The sequence below is a fragment of the Cetorhinus maximus genome, chromosome 1 (genome assembly GCF_964194155.1).
Source record: "Cetorhinus maximus chromosome 1, sCetMax3.hap1.1, whole genome shotgun sequence".
NCBI classification, from domain to species: domain Eukaryota; kingdom Metazoa; phylum Chordata; class Chondrichthyes; order Lamniformes; family Cetorhinidae; genus Cetorhinus; species Cetorhinus maximus.
The window spans coordinates 81,092,637-81,118,821 of NC_135879.1; the positions used below are offsets into that span (position 1 = coordinate 81,092,637).

Consider the following 26,185-nt stretch of genomic DNA (forward strand, 5'->3'; position numbering starts at 1 on the left):
CACAAAAAATACATAGCAGCATGTTTAAGTATGCAAATTGTGGTCCAACTTTTGTTCAGAATTCCGAAGGCTGCTTTCATATACGATGGGTGGTAGTCTGTCATGAACGCTAGGCCCAGTTGAACCAGATATTGACCCATTCCTCTGGGTCAATTACAGAGTCCCACTGCTAGGTGTCCTCCCTACCCCACGATCGGATCCCACCTGCCCAACAGACTAAGCAGAAGCCAAACGCTTTTCCTTTCAGAACCAGGGAGCCCAGCAGAGGACCTGCTTTACCCTTGCTCCTGTCAATTAACTGAACCTGAAGTAGGTTTGGAACTCCTCACCATTGCTTTGGGCGAGCACTCTGAATGCACCACTAACTTTGCATCCATTTTGGGTTGAAGTTCAAAAAATTACTCTGGGCGTCTAAAAAGTTTGAAAGACAGCAGGGCCAATTTTTACTTTTGATGACGGTGGAAAACTGGTGGCAGCACACGGGGTTTATAAATGAGTGGCTGATCTTCTGTTGGCCTTTATCTGCCACCGAAAGTAAAAAATCTAGCCATTCCTGAAATTGAGACAATCGGCTAGAAGTTCTTAGATAAAAGCAAAATACTGTGGATGCTAGAAATCTGAAACAAATACAAAAAGTGCTGGAAAAATTCAGCAGGTCTGACAGCATCTGTGGAGAGAAAGACAGAGTTAACGTTTTGAGTCCGTATGACTCTTCTTCAGAGCCGGAAGTTCTTCTTAGGGTAGGTAGAGGAAGTTGGAAAAATTCCAAGCCCAGGAGAAAGTGTCCGTAAGGTTGGGATTTTCATCGGAGCGGGTTCGGTCTGCAGTCAGTTCAGGCGATCAGGGAAAACATTTGTAGGCAGCCACAGGGGCTGCCGGGCATGAAGTTGGGTTGTTTAAAAGGCCTGCCTTGGTTTTTAATATACCTGGACTTTGTCCCAATTATAATAAAAACAGAAAGGCCCTCCAGCTCTCACCCCACACACTCCCCATGCCCCATCTGTGCCACCTCATTCCCCCACCTACTCATATGGCCCCTCATGCCTCCATGCCAAGCTATGCCTCCCTAAACAATCCCTATAGCCTCTCATTCTGTCTGTGTCAAGCTTTGGCACTTCCATGCCCATTCACCAACTATACCCTGTACAGAAGCAATGAATGCTATAATGACAGTAGGATGTGTAAAAAAAATCTTTAAAAAACTGTCATTCACTGATAACATTCCACTTCCTTAAAAAAACACCTTATTACTACAGCCCAATAAAAGTGCCAATCATCCAGACTCTTTAAATTACCATTAACTGAAACAGCAAGCACTTGAAACCTCTTCATCTTGCATAAATAAACATTGTGAAATTGACAGCATAGATCACAGAGCCAGAGCTGTCAATCAAACAATGTTTTCCCCAGGGCTCAGGGGTTTTAGTATGGCTAATGTATTTCTGGGCTCTCAGCCAAGAATACATAATGAGGTCTTGGATTGGGAATCTCGGAATCGTGACCCATCCCCATCACTTTTAAAGAGCTCCCAAGTCATCCTGACCCGGTAAAAAATCTCCCCCAATGCAACTAGTGGCCATTGGCTATGACTACATGCAGACTGGACATTGAAAGGGAGGATCTCTTAAACATAAAAGCAAAATACTACGGATGCTGGATATCTGAAACAGTAACAAAAATAGCTGGAAAAGCTCAGCAGGTCTGACAGCATCTGTGGAGAGATAGACAGAGTTAACATTTTGAGTCCATATGACTTCTTCAGAACTAAAGAGAAGTAAAAATGTGGTGAAATATATACTGCTTGGGGGGTGGGGGGGAGGGGGGGTGAGACAGGTGAAGCTGGATAGAAGGCCAGCGATAGGTGGAGGCAAAGGAGAGATTGCAAAAGATGTCATAAACAACAGGTCAAAGGGGTGTTGATGGTGGTGATACTGGCTAAAGGAGGTTCTAATGGTGACATTAAGAGTAGAAAGCAGGATTAGCAAGTGACAGATGGCCCTAGTGGGGGTGGGTTGGAAAGAGGGGACGGTGTGGAAGAAAAGATCGAAATAAGACAAAAGGTGGGGACAAAACAATGAATGGAAATACATTTCAAAAATAATAATAATAGAAATAGATGGAAAAAAAAAATATATAAAAATTTAAAAATAAATATTTGATAAGAGGGGATCAAAAAGGGGTGAGGATGGAGAAGAGAGTTCATGATCTGAAGTTGTTGAACTCAATGTTAAGTCCGGAAGGCTGTAAAGTGTCTAATCAGAAGATGAGGTGCTGTTCCTCCAGTTGGCATTGAGCTTCACTGGAACATTGCAGCAGGCCAAGGACGGACATGTGGGCATGAGAGCAGAGTGGTGTGTTGAAATGGCAAGCGACAGGAAGGTCTGGGTCATGCTTGCGGACAGACCGAAGGTGTTCCGCAAAGCGGCCAGACCGAAGGTGTTCCGCAAAGCGGCCACCCAGTCTGCGTTTGGCCTCTCCAATGTAGAGGAGACTGCATTGGGAGCAGCAAATGCAGTAGACCAAATTGAAGCGCTGCTTCACTTGAAAGGAATGCTTGAGCCCTTGGATGGTGAGGTTGGGGGGAAGTAAAGGGGCAAGTGTTGCACCTTCTGCAATTGCATGGGAAGGTGCCGTGGGAGGGGGTTGAGATGTTAGGGGTGATGGAGGAGTGGATCAGGGTCTCCCGGAGGGAATGGTCCCTACAGAATGCTGACGTGGGGGTGAGGGGAAGATGTGTTTGATGGTGGCATCATGCTGGAGTTAGCGGAAATGGCGGCAGATGATCCTTTGAATGCGGAGGCTGGTGGGGTGAAAAGTGAGGACAAGGGGGACCCTATCATGGTTCTGGGAGGGAGAGCAAGGTATGAGAGCAGAGGCGCGGGAGATGGGTCGGACATGGTTGAGGACCCTGCCAACCACCGTGGGTGGGAAACCTTAGTTAAGAAAGAAGGAAGACATGTCAGAAGCACTGTTTTGGAAAGTGGCTTCACTGGAACAGATGTGACGGAGGTGAAGGAACTGAGAGAATGGGATGGAGTCCTTATGGTGTGAGGAGTTGTAGTCGAGGTAGCTGTGGGAGTCGGTGGGCTTGTAATGAATATTGGTGGACAGTCTATCAGCAGAAATTGAGACAACGAGGTCAAGGAAGGGAAGGGAAGTGTCAGTGATGGACCATGTGAAAATGATGGAGGGGTGGAAATTGGAAGCAAAATTAATGAATTTTTCCAGGTCCAGACAACAGCATGAAGGAGCACTGAAACAGTCATCGATGAACCAGAGAAAGAGTTTTGGGAGGGGGCCGGAGTAGGACTGGAACAAGGAATGTTCTACATACCCCATAAAGAGATAGGCATAACTGGGGCTCATGCGGGTACCCATAGCCTCACCTTTTATTTGGGGGAAGTGAGATGAGTTTAAGGAGAAATTGTTCAGTGAGAGAACAAGTTCAGCCCGACAGAGGAGAGTGGTGGTGGATGGGGATTGTTCAGGCCTCTGTTCAAGGAAGAAGCGGAGAGCCCTCAGACCATCCTGGTGGGGGATGGAGGTGTAGAGGAGTTGGACGTCCATGGTGAAGAGGAGGCGGTTGGGGCCAAGGAACTGGAAATTGTTGATATGATGTAGGGCATCAGAGGAATCGCGGATGTAGGTGGGAAGAGACCGGACAAGGGGAAAGATAATGGAGTCAAGATAGGAAGAGATGTGTTCCATGGGGCAGGAACAGGCTGACACGATCTGTCTGCCGGGACAGTCTTGTTTGTGGATTTTGGGGAGGAGGTAGAAGCGGGCTGTCTGAGGTTGAGACTGTGAGGTTGGAAGCTGTGGAGGGAAGATCTCCAGAGGAGATGAGGTCAGTGACAGTCTGGAAACAATGACTTGATGTTCGGTGGTGGGTCATGGTCCAGGAGGAGGTAGGAGGAAGTGTCTATGGATTGGCGCTCAGCCTCTGCGAGGTAGAGGTCAGTATGCCAGATCTCTTAAACACGTTTTTTTGAACATCTCACTCTGACGTAATAAAAGAAAAATGCTTTTAACTAGGTGACAGGGTAGATTGCAACAGATATATCACACATATAGACCCAATTATCATTGAAAACCCTATGGGAATATAATTAGAATCCTGAATGGAAGAGTGGAAGGGGAGATGGTGGCATAGTGGTAATATCACTAGTAATCCAGAGGCCCAGGCTAATTCTCTGGGCACATGGGTTCAAATCGCACCATGGCAGCTGGTAGAATTTGAATTCAGTTATTAAATCTGGAATATAAAGTTAGTGATAGTGACCATGAAACTACGATTGTTGTGAAAACTCATCTGGTTCACTAATGTCCTTTAGGGAAGGAAATCTAACTCACCTGGTCTTGTCTACATGTGACTCCAGACCCACAGCAATGTGGTTGACTCTTAACTGCCCTCAGTTCAAGGGCAATTAGGGATGGGCAACAATTGTTGGCTTTGCCAGTGATACCCAGTTCCCATAAAAGAATGTTTTTAAAAAGTTGACAAGACAAACCAATTTTAATATTAGATGGACATAATCAGGCTTTTCAACAAACAGGAGTGTTTTTTTTTATTCATTTGATTTGGGCAACAATTGTGGGCAAGCACTTGAGAAGGTGATAGTGGAAGGAGATAGTGAGCCGCCTGTTGTATGTAGCGAAGACACTGCCACTGTACTTCTTGTAGGGAGCTCCAAGATTTGGATCCAATGAGCTGATTGTTTATCATAAAGGTTATTTTCTTGTACTAAACTGTTTCAAAAGTAAAAGCATATAAAATATAATTTTTCACAAAGTTCTTATCGCAGTAAATGTATACAAATTGAGCAGGTTAGGTGTACAACTGAGGGGACTGCTATATTGTGGGTGTCAATGGGCATTTTTTCAATTCTGCTATAACACTGAGGGAAAGAAATACTGCACATAAAATAAAAAAATAAATTAAGATCTTGTCACTCTGCAGCTCACTCATTTTGAACATAGAAAGATAAAGTTATCAGCTTGCATTAAATTACAATTACGTAAGCTACTAAAGTGCCTTATTCCACAAATATAATATCCATGAAATAAGATTATTCACAATCACATTTCAACTTTTAAATTAATCAAGCTTCCAAATTTTCTTTCCCTAAAGCGTGGAGACTATTTAATGCTGGAATTGTTTACACGTTTCAACAAAAATGCATTTCTATGAATTGTCTGTCCTACTTTTAAATATTTGGCAGCACTAACCACTGTACTTCACCACAATGTCACTTAACATTTTTTAAAATTGCCTTTGGTATTCAGTGCTTACATAAGACTGCATGTCTGGTGCTGTCAGAACTTTAGTTTTGCATGGAAATAACTTGGCTTAAGCGTTCTGTGTGTTTGTGTGAGTGTTTCAAATTTTTCATTTTGCTATATACCATTTTTTTTTTCTGAATTCACCACTTGTTACATTTTTGATCTCTATTAGTAAATTCTCTTTGGTTTGTCCATTTTTATTAATTTGGTTGATTTTTTGCAAGTGTTTTATTTTTTGTTTAGTTGTCAGAACAACTAGGATGTTCCAAGGAAAGGACCTTACTTCATTTAAATAGCTTTTTCTTTACTCTGTACATTTAGGTTTGAGATTCTTCTTGTTGAAATGCCGGTTTGCAGCTGGTTCAGATAATATGATATTCATTGCAGTTTTTCAGTTCTAGTTCCTCAAAAAAATAAGCTTTTACTTAAAAATCTTTAGAAATAGAGGGCTACAAATGTTGTTCTGACAGTTTGCTAGCACTGGCTTTCTTTAAGAGGAAATCAGCTTTCTGTGGTTTCTGATCTTTTCCTTTAGACATGAATCTGTTACATCTAAACAATCTTGAGATGCCTATCTCTGTGTAAATCCACTGCTCCTATTTATTTCAGTTTGTTGATTTGTTGATGTCCTGATTAATTCAATTTGTTATTGCTTTGGTGTTGTACGTGGTGTGGATGTGTTCTGGTGAAAATAAAGCAAGTTATTTCCTGCCTGTTTCTTTCCAATTTTGAGTTGGCTTTGCTTTGCGATTGTACCCACCCTCAGACCCTGTGGATCCCTGTCTACCATCAAAAATCCATTTTTTTATTTTGACCTACCGCTTCAGACTCTGTATTGTGTCACCCCGATTACATTTTCCAATCTCTGTTTTTTGAATCCCATTTTTTTGAAAAAAATTCGAACCATTTCTGTCAAAATCAAAGATGAAGAGGAGGAGACTGAATCTGCTGAGATTTCTTCTGCCATAAAATCACACCTGGTCCATGACGTCCCTGTACTAGCAAGCCCAGACTTGCTTTCAGATGTGTCTGACATGAAACAAGACTTAATCAAGGTGACGAAAATTTTGAAAACAGACTCAACAGCAGGAAGTAAAGGAAGTCCCATTGAGGTGAAGGAATTAGCAAAAGAAGCTGAAGAAGAACCAGGTGAGCCATTTGAAATTGTAGAGAAAGTGAAAGAAGACTTGGAAAAAGTGAGTAAGATTTTAAGAAGTGGAACATACACAGGTGAAGAACCCATACACGAAGCCATTGGCGCTGAAAAAGATGAAGAACCTCCGGAAGAAGACTGGGTTATTATCAGTGATGAAGAAATTGAGGAGATCAAGCGAGAGATGCCAGCAGAGGTCTGTGAACCTATATTTGTAGAGCACCACATTGACAGAGGTACCATAGAGAAGGTTAAGAAAGATATGAGTGGAATGCTTAATTATTTGGAAAATGATCTAGATACATATTTAACACAAGAAGTGGCAATACCTTCAGCAGTTTGCCAAATAGATACTGTTCAAGAAAGAATTGACGCAACGATTGTTGCCAAAGATATTAAAAAGGGAACACAGCAGATGATTTCAGAATCTGTGTGTTTGGAGGAGGGGACAGAACATGAACTATCAAACATAATAAAAGACCAAACTAAATTAGCTCCTGGAAAGACAAAACCTGTTTTTCAGAGATTCAAGGAAGAAAATACAATGTATTTTAAGGATCCTGCAATTCAAGGTCTAGCTACAGATACTAGGACAGAGGTTGGAAAAGTGCAACAGAATATTATCACTGAATCTGATTTCACTGAGGTAGTGAAGGAAGAAACAACATTAGTGCCCCCAACTGTTGCAGATGACATTTCACCCGTGGTGGAAGAAACTCCTATTGGTTCAATAAAAGAGAAGGTAAAAGCTCTTCAGAAGCGTGTAGAAGCAGAGGAAGGACAACGGAAACAAACTAAAGCTCCTGTAAAAGATGAGATCTCCACAACATCGACTAAACAAGTAATAACCAAAGAGGTCCCTGTTTCTTCTACTGTTACAGAAAGACTTGAAGAAACAATGTCTGTGCGTGAACTGATGAAAGCATTCCAATCAGGACAAGATCCATCCAAGAAAATGTCTCGACTCTTCCAACACACGTCGGATACTTCTCTACCAGAAAAACAAAGTTTGAAAGAATTAAAGAAGCCTGAAGAATCTCATCATGTATGTGAAAGTAAAGAAAGTCAACCAGATTTGTTTCCCCATACAGTTGGTGATAAAGCTAAAGCAGATGAGTTAGAACTTTCATCAAAAGAATTTCAGTCACAAGTGCCCACACAGGATATGTTACACGGAGGTTACAATGAAAAAGTGTTGACTGGTCCAATTTCACATAGCACAGGGGAAGTAAGAACAGAAGCTAAAGCAAAGAAAAGGATACCATCAAGTAAAGATAAGCAGGCAATCACAATATCTATTGAAAGAAATGATCTCGGTTCTGCAACATCAGAGAACTATGAACCTGTTTTTACCGAAGATCTTGAAAAGCAAACTGAAATACACAGTAGCAGAATAACTGTGACGACTGATTTACAGATCAGTCCGGACAGGAAAACGTCCACTGATTTCACTGATGTCATTAAAGAGGAGTTAGAAGATAATGACAAGTATCAGCAATTTAGGAAAACTTCAGATACTCCAGAAGCAGAACTTTACCTTGAACAGGTAGTGACTAGTCCAATTCACCATGATCTGAACATTAGTTTCACACAAGAATATGTGAAGGATGGATTTACACCAGATATTGCATTGCAAAATGGTGCCCTTGATGACAGCTCAGAAAGCCTAAAGCATGAAGGTATTGCTGACTCACCTAGCTTTAGCTTAGGTGATGGCACACCTCAGATTAGCTCTGAGGAGAGTTACAAACATGAAGGTCTTGCAGAGACCCCTGAAACAAGCCCTGAAAGTCTGTCCCTTTCACCAAAGCAAACTGAACAAACAACATTAGAAAAACATGATGTTGAAGATCATGCCAAAACTGACAGTAAGGAGCAAAACTTTCAGAAAACCACACCTTCTACACAGACTATTGGTTATACTGCTGCCACAGAAAAGGAAGGTGATTCCGTCATGAAATCATCTGCCATGATTGGGGAGCTCATGGTGAATGACATTTCACCACAAGAGAAAATGCATGGATATGAAAATATTGTCTCGACTGAAGCAGTTTCTGATGTAAAAGCAACAAAGGAATTTTTTGATGGCACTGATGCTGAACTCACTGCAGACTCTGGCTGCATAGAGTATGACGGATTTCAATCAACAGAGGTGACTCAAGCCACATCTCTTTTAGACGAGGTGGATGAACAGACCACTAGCGAATCAGTCTCTGCCCTTAAAGCTGCAGATGATATGAGTGAAAAAGGTGGTTTTCTACAGGAAGAGACAGCATCCCTTCCCATTCTGGATGTATGTGATGTTTCACTGGGGAGTCGATTTGAAGACGAAGATGAAAACTTCTCTGTTTCTATACCAAGAGAGAAAGCAGCTCCAGATGCTTCTTCAAAAGAAAAGGACCAGGAAGCTGTTTCACCAGTTAGCTCTTCAGTTTCACCAGAGTACACAACAAGGAGTCATGCGCTAGAATTATGCCTAACTGGAGTGTCACTCGATAGTCTCAGTCCAATGACAGATGAACACATTGTCAGTCATAAAGATTCTTTAGAGGCTAGTCCCACACAGGATGATATTGACACAACTTCACACAAATCCCCAGATTCACTCGAGCCAAGTCCAATAAAAGAATCGCCATGTCCAGATTCTCTTGAAAGTAGCCCTGTGGAACAGAAGTTGAGTGTAGCAATTTCCATTGCACAACAGAATGAGAAGCCAACTTCTACCATAGTCACTGAGAAAAAAGGTGAAAGAATGGATATTTCTTTGGATGCCACGTCTGTCAGGAGTAGAGTTTTCAGAGACATGCGGGGAGAAGGACCCATAAACAGAGAGACAAGGAAACTTATGTCACCTGAAGGAAGTGCAGAGGAAGATAGTTTGGACCAAGTATCGCAAATGGAAAGTTCAGGAAAGAGCCCTCTTTCACCTGAAACCCCAAGCTCTGAGGAGATTAGCTATGAAGTCACACCCAAAACACCTGACGCGCACATTCTGTCAGTTGCTGAAAAACCAATTGCAATCCCTGAAATCCAAGAGGAAATTGATGATGATTCCCCAGAGAGTGAATCAAAGAAAAGGTTTACACCAGAAGAAGAAATGTTTAAAATGGCAGCCAAAATTAAAACATTTGATGAACTAGAAGAGGACGCTAGATTAAAGCGTGAAGGTAAAAAGGAACAAAAAGAACCTGAAATATCTCCAACTCCTGCTATAACCAATATAGATGAAGCAGAGGTAATAATTGTATCTCATGCTGAACATAGAAAGAGCTCCTCATCTTCAGAAAGTGAGCCAGAACTAACTCAGCTAAGCAAAGATGCTGAATGTGGATTGATTATGGAACCTGTTATTAGAGTTGAACCTCCGTCTCCACTACCCGCTGGAGTTGATGGTTCTAGTCCTGAAGATGCAGAGTTTCACCCTATTGTGGGCAAAAAATATACTTTTAAGATAATAGATGATGAAAAGGAATCAAGTGCCCAAGTAGCAGAAGATGATAATGACATAGATTTAACAAAAAACAGAAGCTTGGACACAGATTGCAATGTTCTAGCTGATTCACAGTCTTGTGAAGCAGTGCCTAAAGTTATCATAACATGTGGAGCTAATGAAATTGATCATTTTTCTGAAGTCTGTTCTTTTGCAGCTACTGGTGACTCTATTGAAGAAATTAATTCTTCAGAAGCAGCCTGTTTCATGCCTGAAATGCAAGAGGATGATCTCCTAACTGAGGAAGATGTCCAACGTCTTGAGCAAGCTGCAGAAATGAGAGGTGAACTGTGGGTGGATAGCAAACCTGAAGAATGTCAAGTAAAAGCAGATGACAAAAAGCAACTAGGCCAAGAGGAAGCTGTGGAAGCAATTGACTGTGCAGAATATAGGTCAGATTTTACAGATGAAGCTGCATTGCAGGATATACTCTCAAGGCAAGAAGCTGAAGAGCAGCTAAGCAAAGTAATAATAACTAAAACAGAGGCTGACCTTGACTCATGGAATACAATTAGAGAAGATGATGAGGTGTTTGCAGCCCGTCTTAAAGAGGAAGAACAGAAAATATTTGGCCTAATGGTTGACAAACAGTCTCGAGGTGCAACTCCAGACACCACACCAGTAAGAACTCCCACTGAGGATGGTACGCCAACCAATGAAAAAAACCCATTCTTATTTCAAGAGGGAAAATTGTTTGAAATGACCAGAAGTGGCGCTATTGATATGAGCAAAAGGAGCTATGGAGATGAAAGTTTCCATTTTTTCCAAATCGGAGAAAATCAGGCTGCTGAAGCTTTAACAGAAACATCGGAAACTGAAGATGAGGTGAAGTCTCCCAAAATTGATTGCATGCCTGATAGATTTCCTACCCAGCCTCAGACTGAGTTTCAATACAGTTCATTACCAGATTCAGTGTCCAGTGCTGAATCAAATGTTCAATCCTCTACTGAGTTAAATTGTACAGATGAACAAATAGCGACAAAAAATGAGCAAAAATCAAGAATTCCAATCAAAATGGGCATTTCTGCATCAACCAAACCTTCAAAAAAAGACTCTTCTGTTCCTGAAGTGGCCGAAGTAAAGCCTTTCAACTTTGATGATGAGGTAGATGCTATTACCTCTCCTGAGTCAACTATGACTCATGTCCAGTTAGACTTTTCTACGGTGACAAGGACCATTTGCTCACAGCAGGCTGGAAAGAGTGATGATGATTCATCAGACTCATCACCTGAAGAGCAACGTTCAGTTATTGAAATTCCTACTGCAATTGTTCAACAAACTTATCAGGCAGAGGCAAAATCAAAACTTCCTGTTAGACATACTGCTGTTGTAACAGCAATTCCTCGAGCACCAACTACATCTGAAGACAAGGCTCCTTCAACATCTCATTCATCCCCTTCAAGTGTACAAGAAGGATCTACAGATGATTCAGTAAAGTCAAAGTCGAGAATTCCTGTTAAGGCAGTTGCGCACAGATTTGACCACCACTCTTCATCTATGATGCCAGAAATGAAAAAGACTTCAGAGTCCATCAAAACCCATGAGGTTAAATCTAGGTTGCCAGTAAGACAAGAACCACGAAGCAAGTCTGAGTCTGATGCGGTCAATTCTGCAGAGTTGAAATTTAAACTTATAAATAAAGGGAAGAGTTGTGATAACGAACCTGATGCAAAAGAGCTGACCGACCACTTTAGCACTGGATCAGAAACATCCGAAAGTACTAAACCAAAAGTATTCCAATCCAGACTTCCAGTGAAGACCAAAGTTAGCCAAAGTTCACAAGCTGTAACTGGTTCTTCTAAAGGCAATAAGGATAAATTTTTTGAACTTTATAAACATTCCATTGAATTTTTTGAAGAGATAAGTGATGAGGCTTCAAAGTTGGTAGATCGTTTGACGGAGGAAGAACGAGAACGTGAGGTGTTATCAGATGATGATAGCAGTGCTGTAGATAGTTCTATTGTTGAAACTGAACATCCTAGTGAAACACATCAACCTCTTCCTGAAGATCTGTTTGACGTGAGGCCTATCTGGGATGAATCTGTTGAAACCCAGATTGAAAGAATTCCTGAAGAAAATGGCCATGATCATTTTGAAGGTACCAGCCATCTACTGGGGTTCTTTGTGCTATAGCACACCAGAATTTGTAGTTAGCTTTGCAGTTCATTCAGTTGAAGCTTTTGTGATTGTTCATGTGGTCCTGTGAGAGTCTGTGTTGTGGCTTTGTGATTTTCATGTTTTGTGATGTGCTACTAGACTGATCTCAAGATTGGCAAGCTGGAAAGGGAAAGAGGGGATCATAGATTTAGGTCATAGAAAAACAATGGCAATTTATCAGTAGCAGCTAGCATCAGTAATGAGGAAATCTTTGACCATTTTGAATTTGATTTTCCCACTTTCTTCAAGAAGCATTATGGTACTGAGCAGAAAGTCTAAAACCAGCATAACTAGTAATCATAGGGTCCGATTTTAACACTGTATATGTGGATGGCTTTTGAGTAGGTTAAAATCGAGCCCGGTGTTAAATTTAAAATATGGAGATTTAGATTTCATGAGAGGTTTGTAAAATAAATGATTATTCGTTTAATAAAAAAAGAAATTGGATCTTTTTCATGTATATCTATGTTGATCAGAATATTTAAATTTTGAATACTAGATTTAAAAAAGTATGTCACTGTAAGGATGATTTTATTCATGCAAAAGACAACATTTCAAAATATCCAATGACAGCTGTTTATACAACATTCAACAAGCTTCATAAATGCTTCTTTATTTAGACTGGGAAAATTGAAATTCAAAAGGAGACCACTGCAAATCCAGCCCCACTGATAATAGGGATACCAAGATATTAATTTCACTGACACTACCAGTTTGGAGTGCGATAGAAAAATAAGCTAAGTTCTTTCTTCAGCCAACCACCTTGTTTAAGGAAAGTTTCTAGACTACTTGGTGCTAAGATTTATAGTAATTTCACTGCATTGTCCATCTCAAACCAGGGTGATTATTATTCCTTATCAGCCGTTGGAAAAAGTATATATATATTTTAAAATTACAACAACAGAAAAATGCACTGGGGAGATTTGGAAGGAACATGCCACTGAGATTTGGGTGAAGGCAAATCATAAACCTAATGTATGCTTGAGATTGGTATGGAATCATTTTCCCATGGCTTAAGTAAAATGATTCCAAATAATATTTCCTTAAAAATTACACAGGAAACTATTTTCCTAATACAAAAATTCTTACAATTAACATGGCTTTTATTTAACTACCAGAAGATCTCCCATTACATTACGGTGAGTTGAAGGATGTGATATTTTCTAACAATAGATATGTTATCAGCAAAGTGTGACAGGAGTTTGCTCTACGAATTAAGTGTGCGATTATCAAGTGGCATCTACAAGGGTGTGGCATTGGACTAGCAATTTAGGGGTTGTGAGTTCAAATTCCACCATGGCGAGTAATGGAAATGAATTCCATAAAGGTAGTCATTATAGGCTGGCACCAGAAAATGAAAGTGAAGGCTATAGAATTTCTGCAAAAACCATCTCTGCTCAGTCTGGTTTATACATGACTTCAGTCCCACATAGTGCGGTTGGTCATTAATACCCTTGAAAATTAGAGATGGACAGTAAATACTGTCTTGCTAGTGTTGCCTACACCCCATGAATAAGTATAAAAATTCAAGATGTTTAATAAAGATACTTTAGTTTTCCTTAGGAATTTCTGAGGAAAATATCTTCCAGAGAAGTGCATAGCAATATATGCAAACATTCTTGCTAAATAACTGATTGCACTGACAACTGTGGCACCTGAGTATACAGAGAGCCATATTTTAAAAGGATGAAATATTGAGATGATGCCATTGTTCACTGTTGTAAAACAACATATAAATTTTTAAAATTGCTTTTCACAGTAAAGCTGTTTTCTCATTTGAAATTGTGTTCTGAGTCTTCTAGCTAGAACTCTGCAGCACATGTAACTATGATCATCTGATTATCATGTTGAAGCTGAGATTCAGTGCTAGAATCCACACATAGGAGGTAAATTGCAATTGGAGTTCTCCCACCCATTTGCTGTAACTTCTGCAAAGAGCTGTGAAATCCCAGAGTAATGGCATGAATGGCATTTACACAATGGTTCCAAGATTTCTGTGGCTGTTGCACCCAAATTATGATAGATGAGTGGGAATTCCTTCATGGAGGTTCAGTGCCTGTATATTCAAATCCACAGAGGTGGGCTGAGTGAAGCTGCACTATTTTTATTTCTGTATCCCGTATAATTGTATTCATTTCTACATGCAGACTGTATGTTATGTTTACAGTTTGAATATGTATGTATAAGCAGGCACAAGCTATATCATTTTCTCAATGGAGTGACTGAAACTAATGGCCCAGATCTTCCAATTGAAGAAGCAACGAATGTTGAGATGTTTGTCACTTGCTTGTTTAGAACTCAGAGGAAGTCCTGCCACACATACAAGCGAAGGACCTGGGTTGGAAGTGTTTAACAGCAGAAGATATATAGGGAAGGCCTCAATCTGTATTTAAAAGTAAACTTTATGAACAATCCCCAACTCCCCCTCATGTCCATCCCCACCCAGCCCTCCACTCTACAGCCACTTCCCCACCCACTAACCCACACTCATCACCAACCTAGCCACCACACCATCTCTGACCCCAACCCCAGCATTAAGTTCAGTAGTATAAACACATTTAAGTATGGGAGAAAATCCAACGACTGTGTCAACAATTCAATAAAGCACTTTAAAGTCACAAGACCAATTCCTTTACCATCTATTTCATTTTAAGTACTTTTTACATTCACTTCAAGACTTTTGCATGTTTACTTACATTAAATTAAAGGTTATACAAACTTATAAAAGCAGTTAAAAGCCTTTGAAAAATTAAAAATTATTTTAAAGAATACTCAACTTTTGAAAAAAATGCTCAACTATAACACTCCAAGAATGCTGGACCTTCAGGGGCATTCCTTCCACTACTAATATCAAAGGAGCCATGGCCTCTGCGCTTCTATGCTGCACCACTACCTTGTGTGGCTCTATTTGCAGATGACTGCATCCTGCAGCCAGGACAGGAAATCCCTAAAGCTCCAGTGCCAAAAGGTAAGACTACCGTTTAAGTTGTAGTCAGCAGCATGTGCCTCGGTCTCACCCTTGACTGGAAGATCTAGGCAAATGAATTAAGGGATTCACAAGTCCACTGATGTCTGCTAGTATGTCCCATGAATATTTAATATTGAATACAGGTGCGCCTGGTCTCTGCCAGTACTGGTTTGACATGCAGCTGTTTGCCGATGAACAATACACAAGCTGAGTTTGGGTTTTGGTCAGTTTAGGGATGATATCAACTTTCATCTGCCTTTATAAAACAAGAAAGATACAAATAATAAAAAGAAAAATACTGCAAATGCTGGAAATCTGAAACAAAAACAGCAAAGGCTGGGAACACACAGCAGGTCAGCATCTGTGGGAAAAAAAACAGCCAAGTTAGCATTCCAAATGCAGATCTTTCTTAAAACAATGTCCTTATTCCCACAGCTCAATTCAAATTAATTTTCTAGATTTACTGTTTCCATATCTTAAAGTATATTATTCTCTATAAGACCACTTCTCAGGTGCCTCTTTTAAAGTGTTTTCAATTTTTCTCCATAACTCAGGCCTTCAATGCTGGAGGTCAGCTTTGTAGTGCTTCTCAACATTGCTTCTAACGCTACAGGATCTTCCATGTGTTAATTAATTGGTGCATTCTCATGTTGGAGCCTTACTATGTTAAAAAAAATGATTCACTTTCCTTGAAAGATCATTTTAAAAATAATATTTCTAATTATAATTAAGGGCATTAATATATAATTCAAACAAAAAAGATATATCTGAACTTAATGCACAGGAAATGTTTGGTGGCCTTATAATATCTTTGCGATGCAATGGTGTACATAATGCTACGTGGGTGCTTTGTTCCTGTAGGTACCAGCTGCCAACCAATTGATCAGATTATTGTGGGGGCCAACCTTTTAATTTAATTAACAGAAATGTTTAAGTAAAAATAAATTTGAATGTCTTAAGCTAACGATTCATGTCTTATGTTTCCAAAATCAGCGGAAGGCTGGTTGAGTTTAATGTGTGAACATAGCAGCAGAATTAGAGCATGATTCATGAAGGGATCAGTTACATTAAAACCCGCGTTTTGAAAGAAATTGGAAGGATCCCTCCAGCATGGAGGTTTGGCATATTCTCAGGGTTAGGGCAGTTCCCCAATCCAAATTGAGAAACCTATTCTTTACTTCCATCCAAACTTTCCATTTCATAATTAAGCAATTTGCTCTGAATTATTCATCTTTGTCCAGAGTGTGTTTTGTATTCCTTCACTCCAAACTGGTTTGTCAGTGTTATTTAACTTTCCAACTATATTTAAAGGAAAAGACTCAATTTGGTAGTGTGCCTCGTTAACAATATCAATAGGATTGACTTATTTGCAGTAGAGTACCTGTTTTGCTCTAACTGTTATACACAAGTTGTTGCTGTTTCTTTTCTTAATTTAAGCTGTGGATGCTCAGGAGGATTCTGAAAGAGCTGAGCAAAGGCTCTATCTTATTGCTGACCACCTTGGATTCAGCTGGACAGGTAAAACTTATAACTCAGTATCTTAGTGTTCTAATTTCTAAACAATGCCTTTATTTAAGATTGGTTTGGCAGTTGAAGTGAGATCATTTCAGTACCAGCAGCGACCACCATCCCCAGTGCTGGTGGGGCTGTACCTGAGGGGTGAAAGTGCCACCTGAAGTCTATTGCTGTGGGGCAGATATTCTTTTGCTGGGTGGTTATCCACTGCTACCCACCACCCCCCCGGTCCGTCCTGTCCTGTCCTGTCCCCCACCCCCCACAACTTTGTAGCTGGAGGCATGGTAAAGTAATCAACCGTCCCAAATTTCCTGGGACTGTCGCTTATTTTAGGTGCTTGTCCTGCCTCCCAGGGCGTCTGCAACCAGAATGATCCTTGCCCCGTACTCTTGATCATGAAATCTCGCACCCCCCTCCACTCCTCCAGATTTGCACACCCCATCAACCCCACCACACCACACCCCCCAACCCACCCCTACCCCCACCCCCAACCCCAACCCAGCTCGGATACCAATGTGTCCCATAATTCATTCCCTAAGAGCTGGTCACTGGCTGTGGGGAACACGACGCCCTGTAAAATGCAAACCATGGTTGCAGTTGTATGGGCATTGACATTCCCTTGTTCAGTGATGTCTCTTCTAATAGTAATTGGTCATGCCATTGCCCTCAATAATTCCCATTCAAGATGAGATTATCCATTCAAAACAAAGACAGGATTAGAACAGGTAGTATTTATATATTGTTTAAAAACTAATAGTGACAGATTTAATGAGAGTTTGTTGCATGCCTGTTATTAAGCCAATTGCCATTAGCTGCTCAATCTCAATCCACCTAATGTCTGCTATTAATCGAAGAGTTGTTTGTCACTGAGCACTTCTTAAAAATAAGACATTTGGTCCTGAATTTCCCAATCTTTCATTGTAAATGACTGGGAAATCAGCAGAATGCCTGGAGAAATGGTATAAACAGCAGTTTAAGTTGTTTTTCTGGGAATTCTGCCAACCTCTTGCCAAAGTTACAACAGGAAATCCAAGAGAACCCCCACAGAATTTCCAGTCCATTAACTTTCAAGAACTCCTCCAATAAACTATCATTAAATGCTACGTGTATAAAATCAGCTTAATTACAATTCAGTCTACAATAAATTAAATGCAAAACATCAGTGTTATTAATTTATCAGTCTTTCTCCATCAGATTCCCCAGCTCTGCTTCCATTTGATTCTTTCTCAGTTTATTTTTCTCCATCAATCTCTCACTTATCATTTTAGTCCATTATAAGGAAGAGCATTAATCGTGGTGGTTTACATTTCGCTTTTCATTGACAGCCTCTGGATTAATTCTTCTTTGCTCTCTTTTGTGAGCATTTATTTTGGATATTTATCACCCATTCATGAGCAATGGGTACAAAATCTATATTGAGGTGCTGGAGGATGGATAAGACCTGTGGAACTGATACCCTAGGAAGAATCAAAATATACCAATTGTGGAGTGTTGGAAATATCATGTGATATGTGAAAATATGAGGTGAAACCTTAGTCAAAGTTGGAGCAGTCCCTGAAAATGTTTGCCTTTATTGATTAACATTGTACGGACCACAGGCTCTGTGTGCTACTTCTGGTTTGTCCCAAAATTTTCTTCAAGGACAGTAAATAATTCTCCTTATTCTATGAAGATTCCTTTTCTCTATATTTCAATTAGAAATTAAGTTAAATCTTCTGTGATTCTTCATGATATGCATTGGACAGAGAATTTCTCTCTAATCAACTGGAAATAACCTTTTGATAAACTTACAATTATGTTATAATCTTGAATCATTCAGAACAATTATGTCCATGATCCGGATCTTGAGCAAAATGTCAGCAGGCCTCATCGGAATAGCATGGCATGCCTAAATTTACAATACTTTTGACGTGATTCAGTGAAAAGAAACCCAAGTGATTTTTGTGTACATTATTTGTTTAAACATTTGCTTTTATTGTAGAGCTGGCCAGGGACCTGGACTTCAGTGAGGAACAGATCCATCAGATCAGAATAGAAAACCCAAACTCATTGGTGGACCAGAGTCAAGCATTATTAAAATATTGGTTGGAAAGAGATGGCAAGTGTGCTTCAGGTAAAACATTCTTTGTTTACTAACACATTTCATATGAAGTGCAACTCTGAATTATGCGCACTACTTACCTCATTGGCTTATGTATAGGTTTGAATTTCACTCCTATCGTGTATCAGTAATATATAACCTCCAGTGTCAACAATACTTCCCAAAAAAGAGAAATACACTAACTGTTTCTAGTTAATGGCATTGGTCAGGAAAAAACGTTGCAATCTACTGTACCTGAAAGTATAGTTTTAAAATGATTTTTTAAAAATTGTCAGGTTTACCACAGAATTGGTCAATTGTTCTTTTGTCAGCACATCGCAGACCTTGCTGTCCTTCCCTTCACACCCAACCAGACCTCCTCTCATCACTTCCCTGTCAGGTACTTCATCTTCACCAAATTCCTACTCCAATCATTCATTACTCCTCATTCTTCCTTCACTCCTGCCATCACCATGGCTTGAATTTCCCTTGAACAAACCCACAGCTACTCTGGATGCCTCTCCTGGCATCCTCCCAGAAGGAAAAAACAGTTTGGACCAGTGCTCTTATTTCCTAGTTTTTACTGGCGTACCATTTTAAAGTGTACAAGGCCAGTTCGGACCAGTATTCTTATTTCCCAGTTTTTACTGTTTTTTCCTTCTGTGCTCCAATGGATCTGATGTGGCAACTAACACTGGCATTAGAGTAATAACATCCTTCTCTGTCACCAGCTTCCCAAATTATGCACCCATTGGGGGCTAACCTCAGCAATCTCCTTCTTGTCCCATGAACCACGCCTACTACCGCACTCAATAACCATTGCCCCACACTGCATTTTCATCTAGAACACCGGCTCACTTGTGAGCAAGGCCCACGCCTTCCTCAACCTATTGTGCCATACTGGCATCCAAGCTTTGATTAAACTTGGCTCATGCTTCCTTGTCATAAGCCTCCCAGCTGGCTATACTATCCATCATCCACAGAAACCGCTGGTGTGGCACCTTGGCCTCAGCAGCAAGCCATGGCCTTTCCTAGTTCTCCTCTGACATCTTTTCCTTCAATTACTTAACCATGTTTTTCTCTTTTCATTCATGGGATGTGGGCATCACTAGCAAGGCAGCATATGTTGCCCATCCCTAATTACTCTTGAGAAGGTGGTGATGAGCCAGCTTCTTGAACCACTGCAGTCCATCTGGTGTATGTGCGCCTACAGTGCTATTAGGAAAGGAGTTCCAGGTTATTGAGTCAGTGACAGTGAAGGAATGGTAATATAGTTTCAAGTAAGAATGGTGTGTGACTTGAAGAGCAAGTTGCAGGTAGTGCTGTTCCCTTGTGTCTGCTGCCCTTGTCCTTCTAGGTGATGGATGCATTTTTGGAAGGTGCTGTTGAATTGTTGTGGAGTTGCTGCAATGCATTTTGTAGATGGTACCCAATGCTGCTGCTCTGCACTGGTGTTGGAGGGAATTAATGTTTAAGGTGGTGGATGGGGTGCCAATCAAACGGGCTGCTTTCTCCTGGATGATGGCAAGATTCTTGAGTGTTGTTGGAGCTGCATTTGTCCAGGCAAGTGGAGAGCATTCCAAAACACTCCTGACTTGTGCCTTGTAGATAGTGAACAGGCTTTGGGGAGCCAGAAGGTGAGTTACTTGATGTAGAATTCCCAGTCTCTGACCTGCTCTTATAGCCACAGTATTTATATATCTGGTCTAGTTAAATTTGTGGTCAATGGCACTCCTTCAGGATGTTGATGGTCAGGGATTCAGCAATGGTAGTGCCATTGAAGGTCAAGACGAGATGCTTAAATTCTCTCTTGTTGGAGTAGGTCTTTACCTGGCACTTGTGTGGTGTCACTTGCCACTTATCAGCCCAAGCCTTAATGATGTCCAGGTCTTGCTACATATGGACACAGAATTCTTCAGCATCTGAGGAATCGCACAAGAGACTGAACACTGTGCAATCATCAGACAACATCTGCACTTCTGACCTTATGTTGGAGAGAAGGTCATTGATGAAACAGCTGAAGATGGTTGGGCCTAGGACACAATGTTCCACACCTTTCACTTCTCCTTTAAAGCCCCCATTATTATCCACCTCCACCCCAAGTTTTTCTCTGAAAAATCTTTCCTTCTTTCTTCTCTCAGCCTTTGCACTGATCTTCAGCCTTGGTGATTTAAACCTCCATCTCAGACGTCCTTGCCCATTCTCCTCTGAATTCACTGTCTTCTTTTAGCATGCATCCCTCCTAAACCTCCACCTCACTATAAATTCTCCTACCCATATTCATGGCCACTTCCTCGGACTTACGATCTCCCATGGCCTTTCTAACTGCCTAATCTTTGGCCCTCCAATCACATGAAAGCTGTTGATTTGCTCAACCACTCCCTCACCTCTGCCTTTGAAGTCTCCTCCCCAAATGTCCACAGCCTTCAATCCCAGTCACTCCCCTGATATAATCTTTATTTTTTCTTCTTCAAGTGGAAGGGGTGTAAACTTCAGCATTTCTGGCACACCACCAGCTTAGCCATCCACCACCAGGTCTGGCTGGCAACTTTAGGAACCTCTACTAAAACCATCCACTAATTTAAGATCAGGCTGGAGGACAATGCTAACCCGAAACCCCTTTGCATTTGTTATCATCTACTAACTGGCTCTCATCCTGAACACCCATCCCACCATCACTATTAGCAAGTGCTCAGTGCTCATGGATTTCTCTGTCACTGATATCACATTCATGGCCCTGCTGTCTGCAGGGAGGGTGTGGGAAAGACCAAAACAACTGAAGGACACGGACAGGCCGAGGACATGGAGGCCACGCTGAATCGAGCAACCTCATTGTTGTTTATGGATGCATTTCCTGCCCAGCAGCTGTCCAGATTGACCACTGGTTGGTGACAAGGAAGGAAAACCAGCAGCAGGAGACTACAGACAGGGAAACTTTGGGATTGTCCCTGGTATTTGGGAGGGAGAAAGGTTGACAGTCAGGATGGGTCTTCAGGGGCAGAGGAGACACTCATGCTCCTCTTGGTCCACAAGGAGTGCTGAAAAAAACCCACTTACCTTGGGGATCTAGCAGTTTCTGACTCCCTTTCACTGCAGGTTTCCCAAGCCTTGGGAACCCTGCACAGCAGCAGTGAACTTTAAATCTGACTCTCAATTGCATGGTGGGAGCCCAATTTAAATATTTTAATGAAATGTCCCACCTCTCCATGCAGGACATGCAGTTGCCATGAAACTTACAAAAACCACAATGGGTGCATGTGCTGCTGTTTAGAGTTGCCTTTAGGCCAATGTGCTCCAGGCTGATCTTAAATTGGTGGATGTTTTTTGTAGAGTTTCCTGAAGTTCTCCTGGGCTGCTTGCTTTCATTCTTTTCCAAGGTTCTGAAATATACTGTCCCTCTCAAGATCTAAGCATTTTCAAGATCTTTAGCCCCCTACTTCAATCTCTTCAGTCAGTTTCCTACCCCAGCCACAGCTGGTGGCCCTCTGATTGTGCAAACAACATTGTGAGCCCATGGGGACAGTGAGCTCAGAGGCAGCCAATTGGGAGTGCTTCTAGAAAGCCTGTCTCGCTTATGGCAAGTGCAGGCTTGTGACCCCCATTTCGTCCTGATGTCACTTTCCCAAAGGCCATGACAAAATTCTGCCCATTATCTTTGATTTTTAGTACTAACTCTGGACCGTTGCCATCAACTCGTTCCTTCTCCTCCCTACTGTTGAAATAAATCAAAATGTCCACAGCCCCAAACTGAGTTTTCTACTTATCCTCTTCTTCATTTTCACTTCATAATATTTTCCATTTATCTGAGCCCATGTGCTGCTGAATCTCTCATTCACACCTTTGTTGCCTTCAAAATCATTGCTCAGATTGTTACCTCCACCACATGAGCAGTAATCTGGCAGAAAGTATGACCCACCCATTATGGAACCCAACTAATTTCCATTTTATTCATTTCAATTGATATGGCAGTTTCAATTTGCCTTGCTGATTATATTGATAGTAATTTTCATGGAATGATAAAATGGTATAGTACAGAAGAAGACCATTCGTAGATCAAGTCTGCTCTGGCTCATTTTAAAAGCAATCCAATTAGTCTCACTCCCCTGCTCTTTCCCCATATCCCCGCAATGTTCTCTCCTTAAAGTATTTATCCAATTCCTTTTGAAGGATACTATTGAATCTGCATCTACCACCCTATCAAGCAGTACATTCCAAAACCTGACCACTCATCTCACGGAAAAATATTTTCTTCATGTTTCCCCTAGTTACTTTATCAATCGCCTTATATCTATGTCCTCAGGTTATCTACCCTTCAGCCATTGTGAACATTTTCCCTTTGTTTAGCTGAACCTTTCATGATATTAAATAACTCTATCAAATCACCCTTTAGCCTTCTCTTCTCCAAGAAGAACAAAACCAGTTTCTCTACTTTATGCACAAAACTGTAATCCCTCATCCCTGGAACCATTGTAGTTAAGTTGCTGTACCCTTTCTAAAGCCTTCACATTCTTTCTAAAGTGCTGTGCCTAAATTGGGCACTATACTCCTGCTGGAGGCTGGTATATAGGTTTAGCATAACTGCCTGGCTCTTGTATTGCACGCCTCTGTTTATAAAGCCCAAGACCCCATATGTTTTATTAACTGTGTTGTTACCCCATCATCCCACCTTCAAGGATTTGTGCACAAATCCCCTCAGATCTCTTTGTTCTTATATACACTTTAAAATTGTTCACATGTACTGTGCCTCCTCATTCTTCCTAGCATGATGTGTCATCTCACACTTTTGTGCATTTAACCTCAACTGTCATGTGCCCACCATTCCACCAGCCTGTCTATGTCTTCTTGAAGCCAATTACTACTTTTCTCGTTGTTGATTATACTCCTAAATTTTTAGAGAATTTTATAGAATATAAATATTTCTATAGCTCTATTAAATAAATTTAAGAGTTTCTATTCTGTGCCTTTATTTGCCTGTCCCATTTTTTCTTGAATAGAGTGTTACTCATTAAACAGTAGTAATATTGCTAAACTGAAAAGCGAGACATGCTGCCAAAGCTTTTTGTCTTGCACTCATCAGGACAAGATAATTGGCAAGAATGCCAATTTTCAAATGATCACAATTTGCACTACAAGAGAAAAGGATGCTGATTGGTTGACAATTCAACTCTGATTGGCCGAGATGTTGCCATGGAGAAAGCTATTGGGAACTATAGGCTCCACAGGCTCCTGAGTAATTCAAAAAGAGCGCAAGCCTGGAACATTTTCCTTGTGTTTGAATAGAATGGGTCCCTGCGTATGAATGTATGTTACTTGCAGCACGAGTAAATTAGCCACGTTACAATCTCAACTGATTATCTTAAATTGGTTGCTAGTTGGAGCTATTGGCACACTCAGGTTTGTTCAGCAAGTGCTGCCCAATCCAGGAATCACATCTAACAGTGGACAATTTGTTTTGGGTTTTGTAAGCGTGGGCTGGTTGAGTGTAGTCTGTGCTTTGCCTATTACGAACAGCCAAAGGAACATGCTGTTTGATTCAATCGGCCAGCCGTTGGAAAGTATGGTGTATGTACCTGGCATCACACTGACACTGAAATTCATACATGACATTGCTCTATTGTGTAGTAGGCAGAGCATCTTTTTGGACTGATGAGTAGAAAATACCACTTGCGTGGCCATTGCATAGTAGCTGCGTGAAATGGCTTGCTACAAATTTTTGCAATATTTTGCCTATCCAGAATAATTTGTGATAGACCAGCATTTTTCAGGTCCACAAGTGGCGGCCTTTGGCCCATTTGTGAGTTTGTGCAATACAAAGTGAACAATGATCTAACCAGGTTAGCCATTATCCCGCAGGAAAGCTTTGATGCTCTCTATTTCTGTGTCAAGCTTTCAAGGTGAGCAAATGGCCAGGGCCCTGTTTACAAGGTTGCTGAAAGATCAGTTTCTTCCTACTGATTGACCTTTCCACAAGCTCTATAGCCTGATACATATGGAGGACATTTCCTGCTCTCTGTGAACTTATTGGTCATCCACAGCTCTTGCACATCTTTCTCTCTGCCTGGTGTGCATTCTGCACACTGCATCAACCCTGCTGCCTTTCTCTTGACTTAACTGAAGACTAGTCATTTGCATAGTCAGCATCTTCATCTGTCTATTCATTGCTTCATGTGCTTTGGCAGTGTCTATAGCCTGTGTCATAATTTGGGCTTGTTTTTTCCAATCAGTTTTTTGTACATCAGGGTATGTAGAGCCCCCAAATGAGCTGATCAATCAGCCTTTCATCCATTTCCTTGAATTTGCACTTCTTGGCTACATTCTTCAATCTAATTAAGAAATTATCAACAGGCTTATCTAGTTCCTGCCTCAGACTTTCAAATTCAAATAGGTGGATCCAATGGTTTGACTTTGGCTGGAGATGTACACTGAATTCATCAAAAACTTTGTCTGAGTTTTATACTGTCATCCTCACTGATCCCCCAACTATTAAGTAGTATTAACTCTTTCTCTCCTGCCCACAAAAGGATGTAGCTGATCCTTTCCTCTTCACTAGTACCTTGTAGAAAACTACTGAATGTTAATCTGCACTTTTGTTTAAACTTCTCAAATGCCTCTGCAACATCATCAGCCTCCCAGTTCACCCTGAGCTGGATCTGTGCGTTCATTGCTGTGGCAGTAGCCATTTTGTTTTCACACGATACACTCAGTTTTGATTTCTCTCTCTAGCACTGATTTGGGTTGATTTTTCCCAATCTAATTCAGCATTTATTTTGTTTATAATGTTTGGGTTTTACTTACAGAAACCTGGTTCCCAGAAGTTTGAAATAATCACACACTTTTAGACACAAATGCTGGAGCTTCATTGAATGTATTTCTCAGATCACGCCATGTGCTGTGTACTGTAGTGCAGTAATGAGTGCTGTGACACTCTGGATACTTATGTATACACACATATAGTTCCTAAGTCACATTGGATAACATTTCATATTGGATGATATTCATTAATAACAATATAACAGCCACTATTGTATTTTCATACGCTCTCTTTGCCCCTCTTATATAATTTTCAGTTTTTAAAAAATTTATCCTTCCATCAGATGTGGGCATCACTGGCAAAGGCGGCATTTGTTGCCCATCCCTAATTGCCGTTGAACTGAGTGGTTTGCTAGGCCATATCAAAGGGTGATTTCCTTCTCTAAAAGGTATTAATGATCCTTAACAATCAATGATAGCTTCATGGTCATCATTACTGAGACCAGCTTTATATTCCAGATTTATTGGTCAGAATATTACACTGGATGCCCGAGAGTAAAATGACGTGCAATGGCATCAGGCGTTTGTCCTGACGTCACCGCACTGTCTCGTGATATTTTGTTCGGTGGGCACACACCGGAGTCAGCTGCGTGCCTGCCGATAATTTAAAGGCCTATTAAGGCCATTAACAATCTAATTAACTTGAAATTTATGCTGCCCGTCCAACCTAATGTTTGGCAGGCAGGCAAAAAGGCCAAGGGCCTTTACATTTTTAAGAAAACCTCATCC

The 26,185-nt window shown here is 40.9% G+C and overlaps 1 protein-coding gene across 6 annotated transcripts in view; it reads left to right on the top strand.

Annotated features, from left to right (window-relative positions):
* Positions 1 to 26,185, top strand: part of LOC144681248 (ankyrin-2-like) — an 866,008-nt gene that overhangs the window by 782,305 nt on the left and 57,518 nt on the right. For all 6 annotated transcript variants that reach the window (XM_078542889.1, XM_078542897.1, XM_078542890.1 and 3 more), the window contains 3 exons: positions 6,208 to 12,024; positions 16,489 to 16,569; positions 18,548 to 18,679. In XM_078542889.1, coding sequence (XP_078399015.1) covers positions 6,208 to 12,024; positions 16,489 to 16,569; positions 18,548 to 18,679 — 6,030 coding nt within the window. The remainder of the gene's footprint in view (positions 1 to 6,207; positions 12,025 to 16,488; positions 16,570 to 18,547; positions 18,680 to 26,185) is intronic.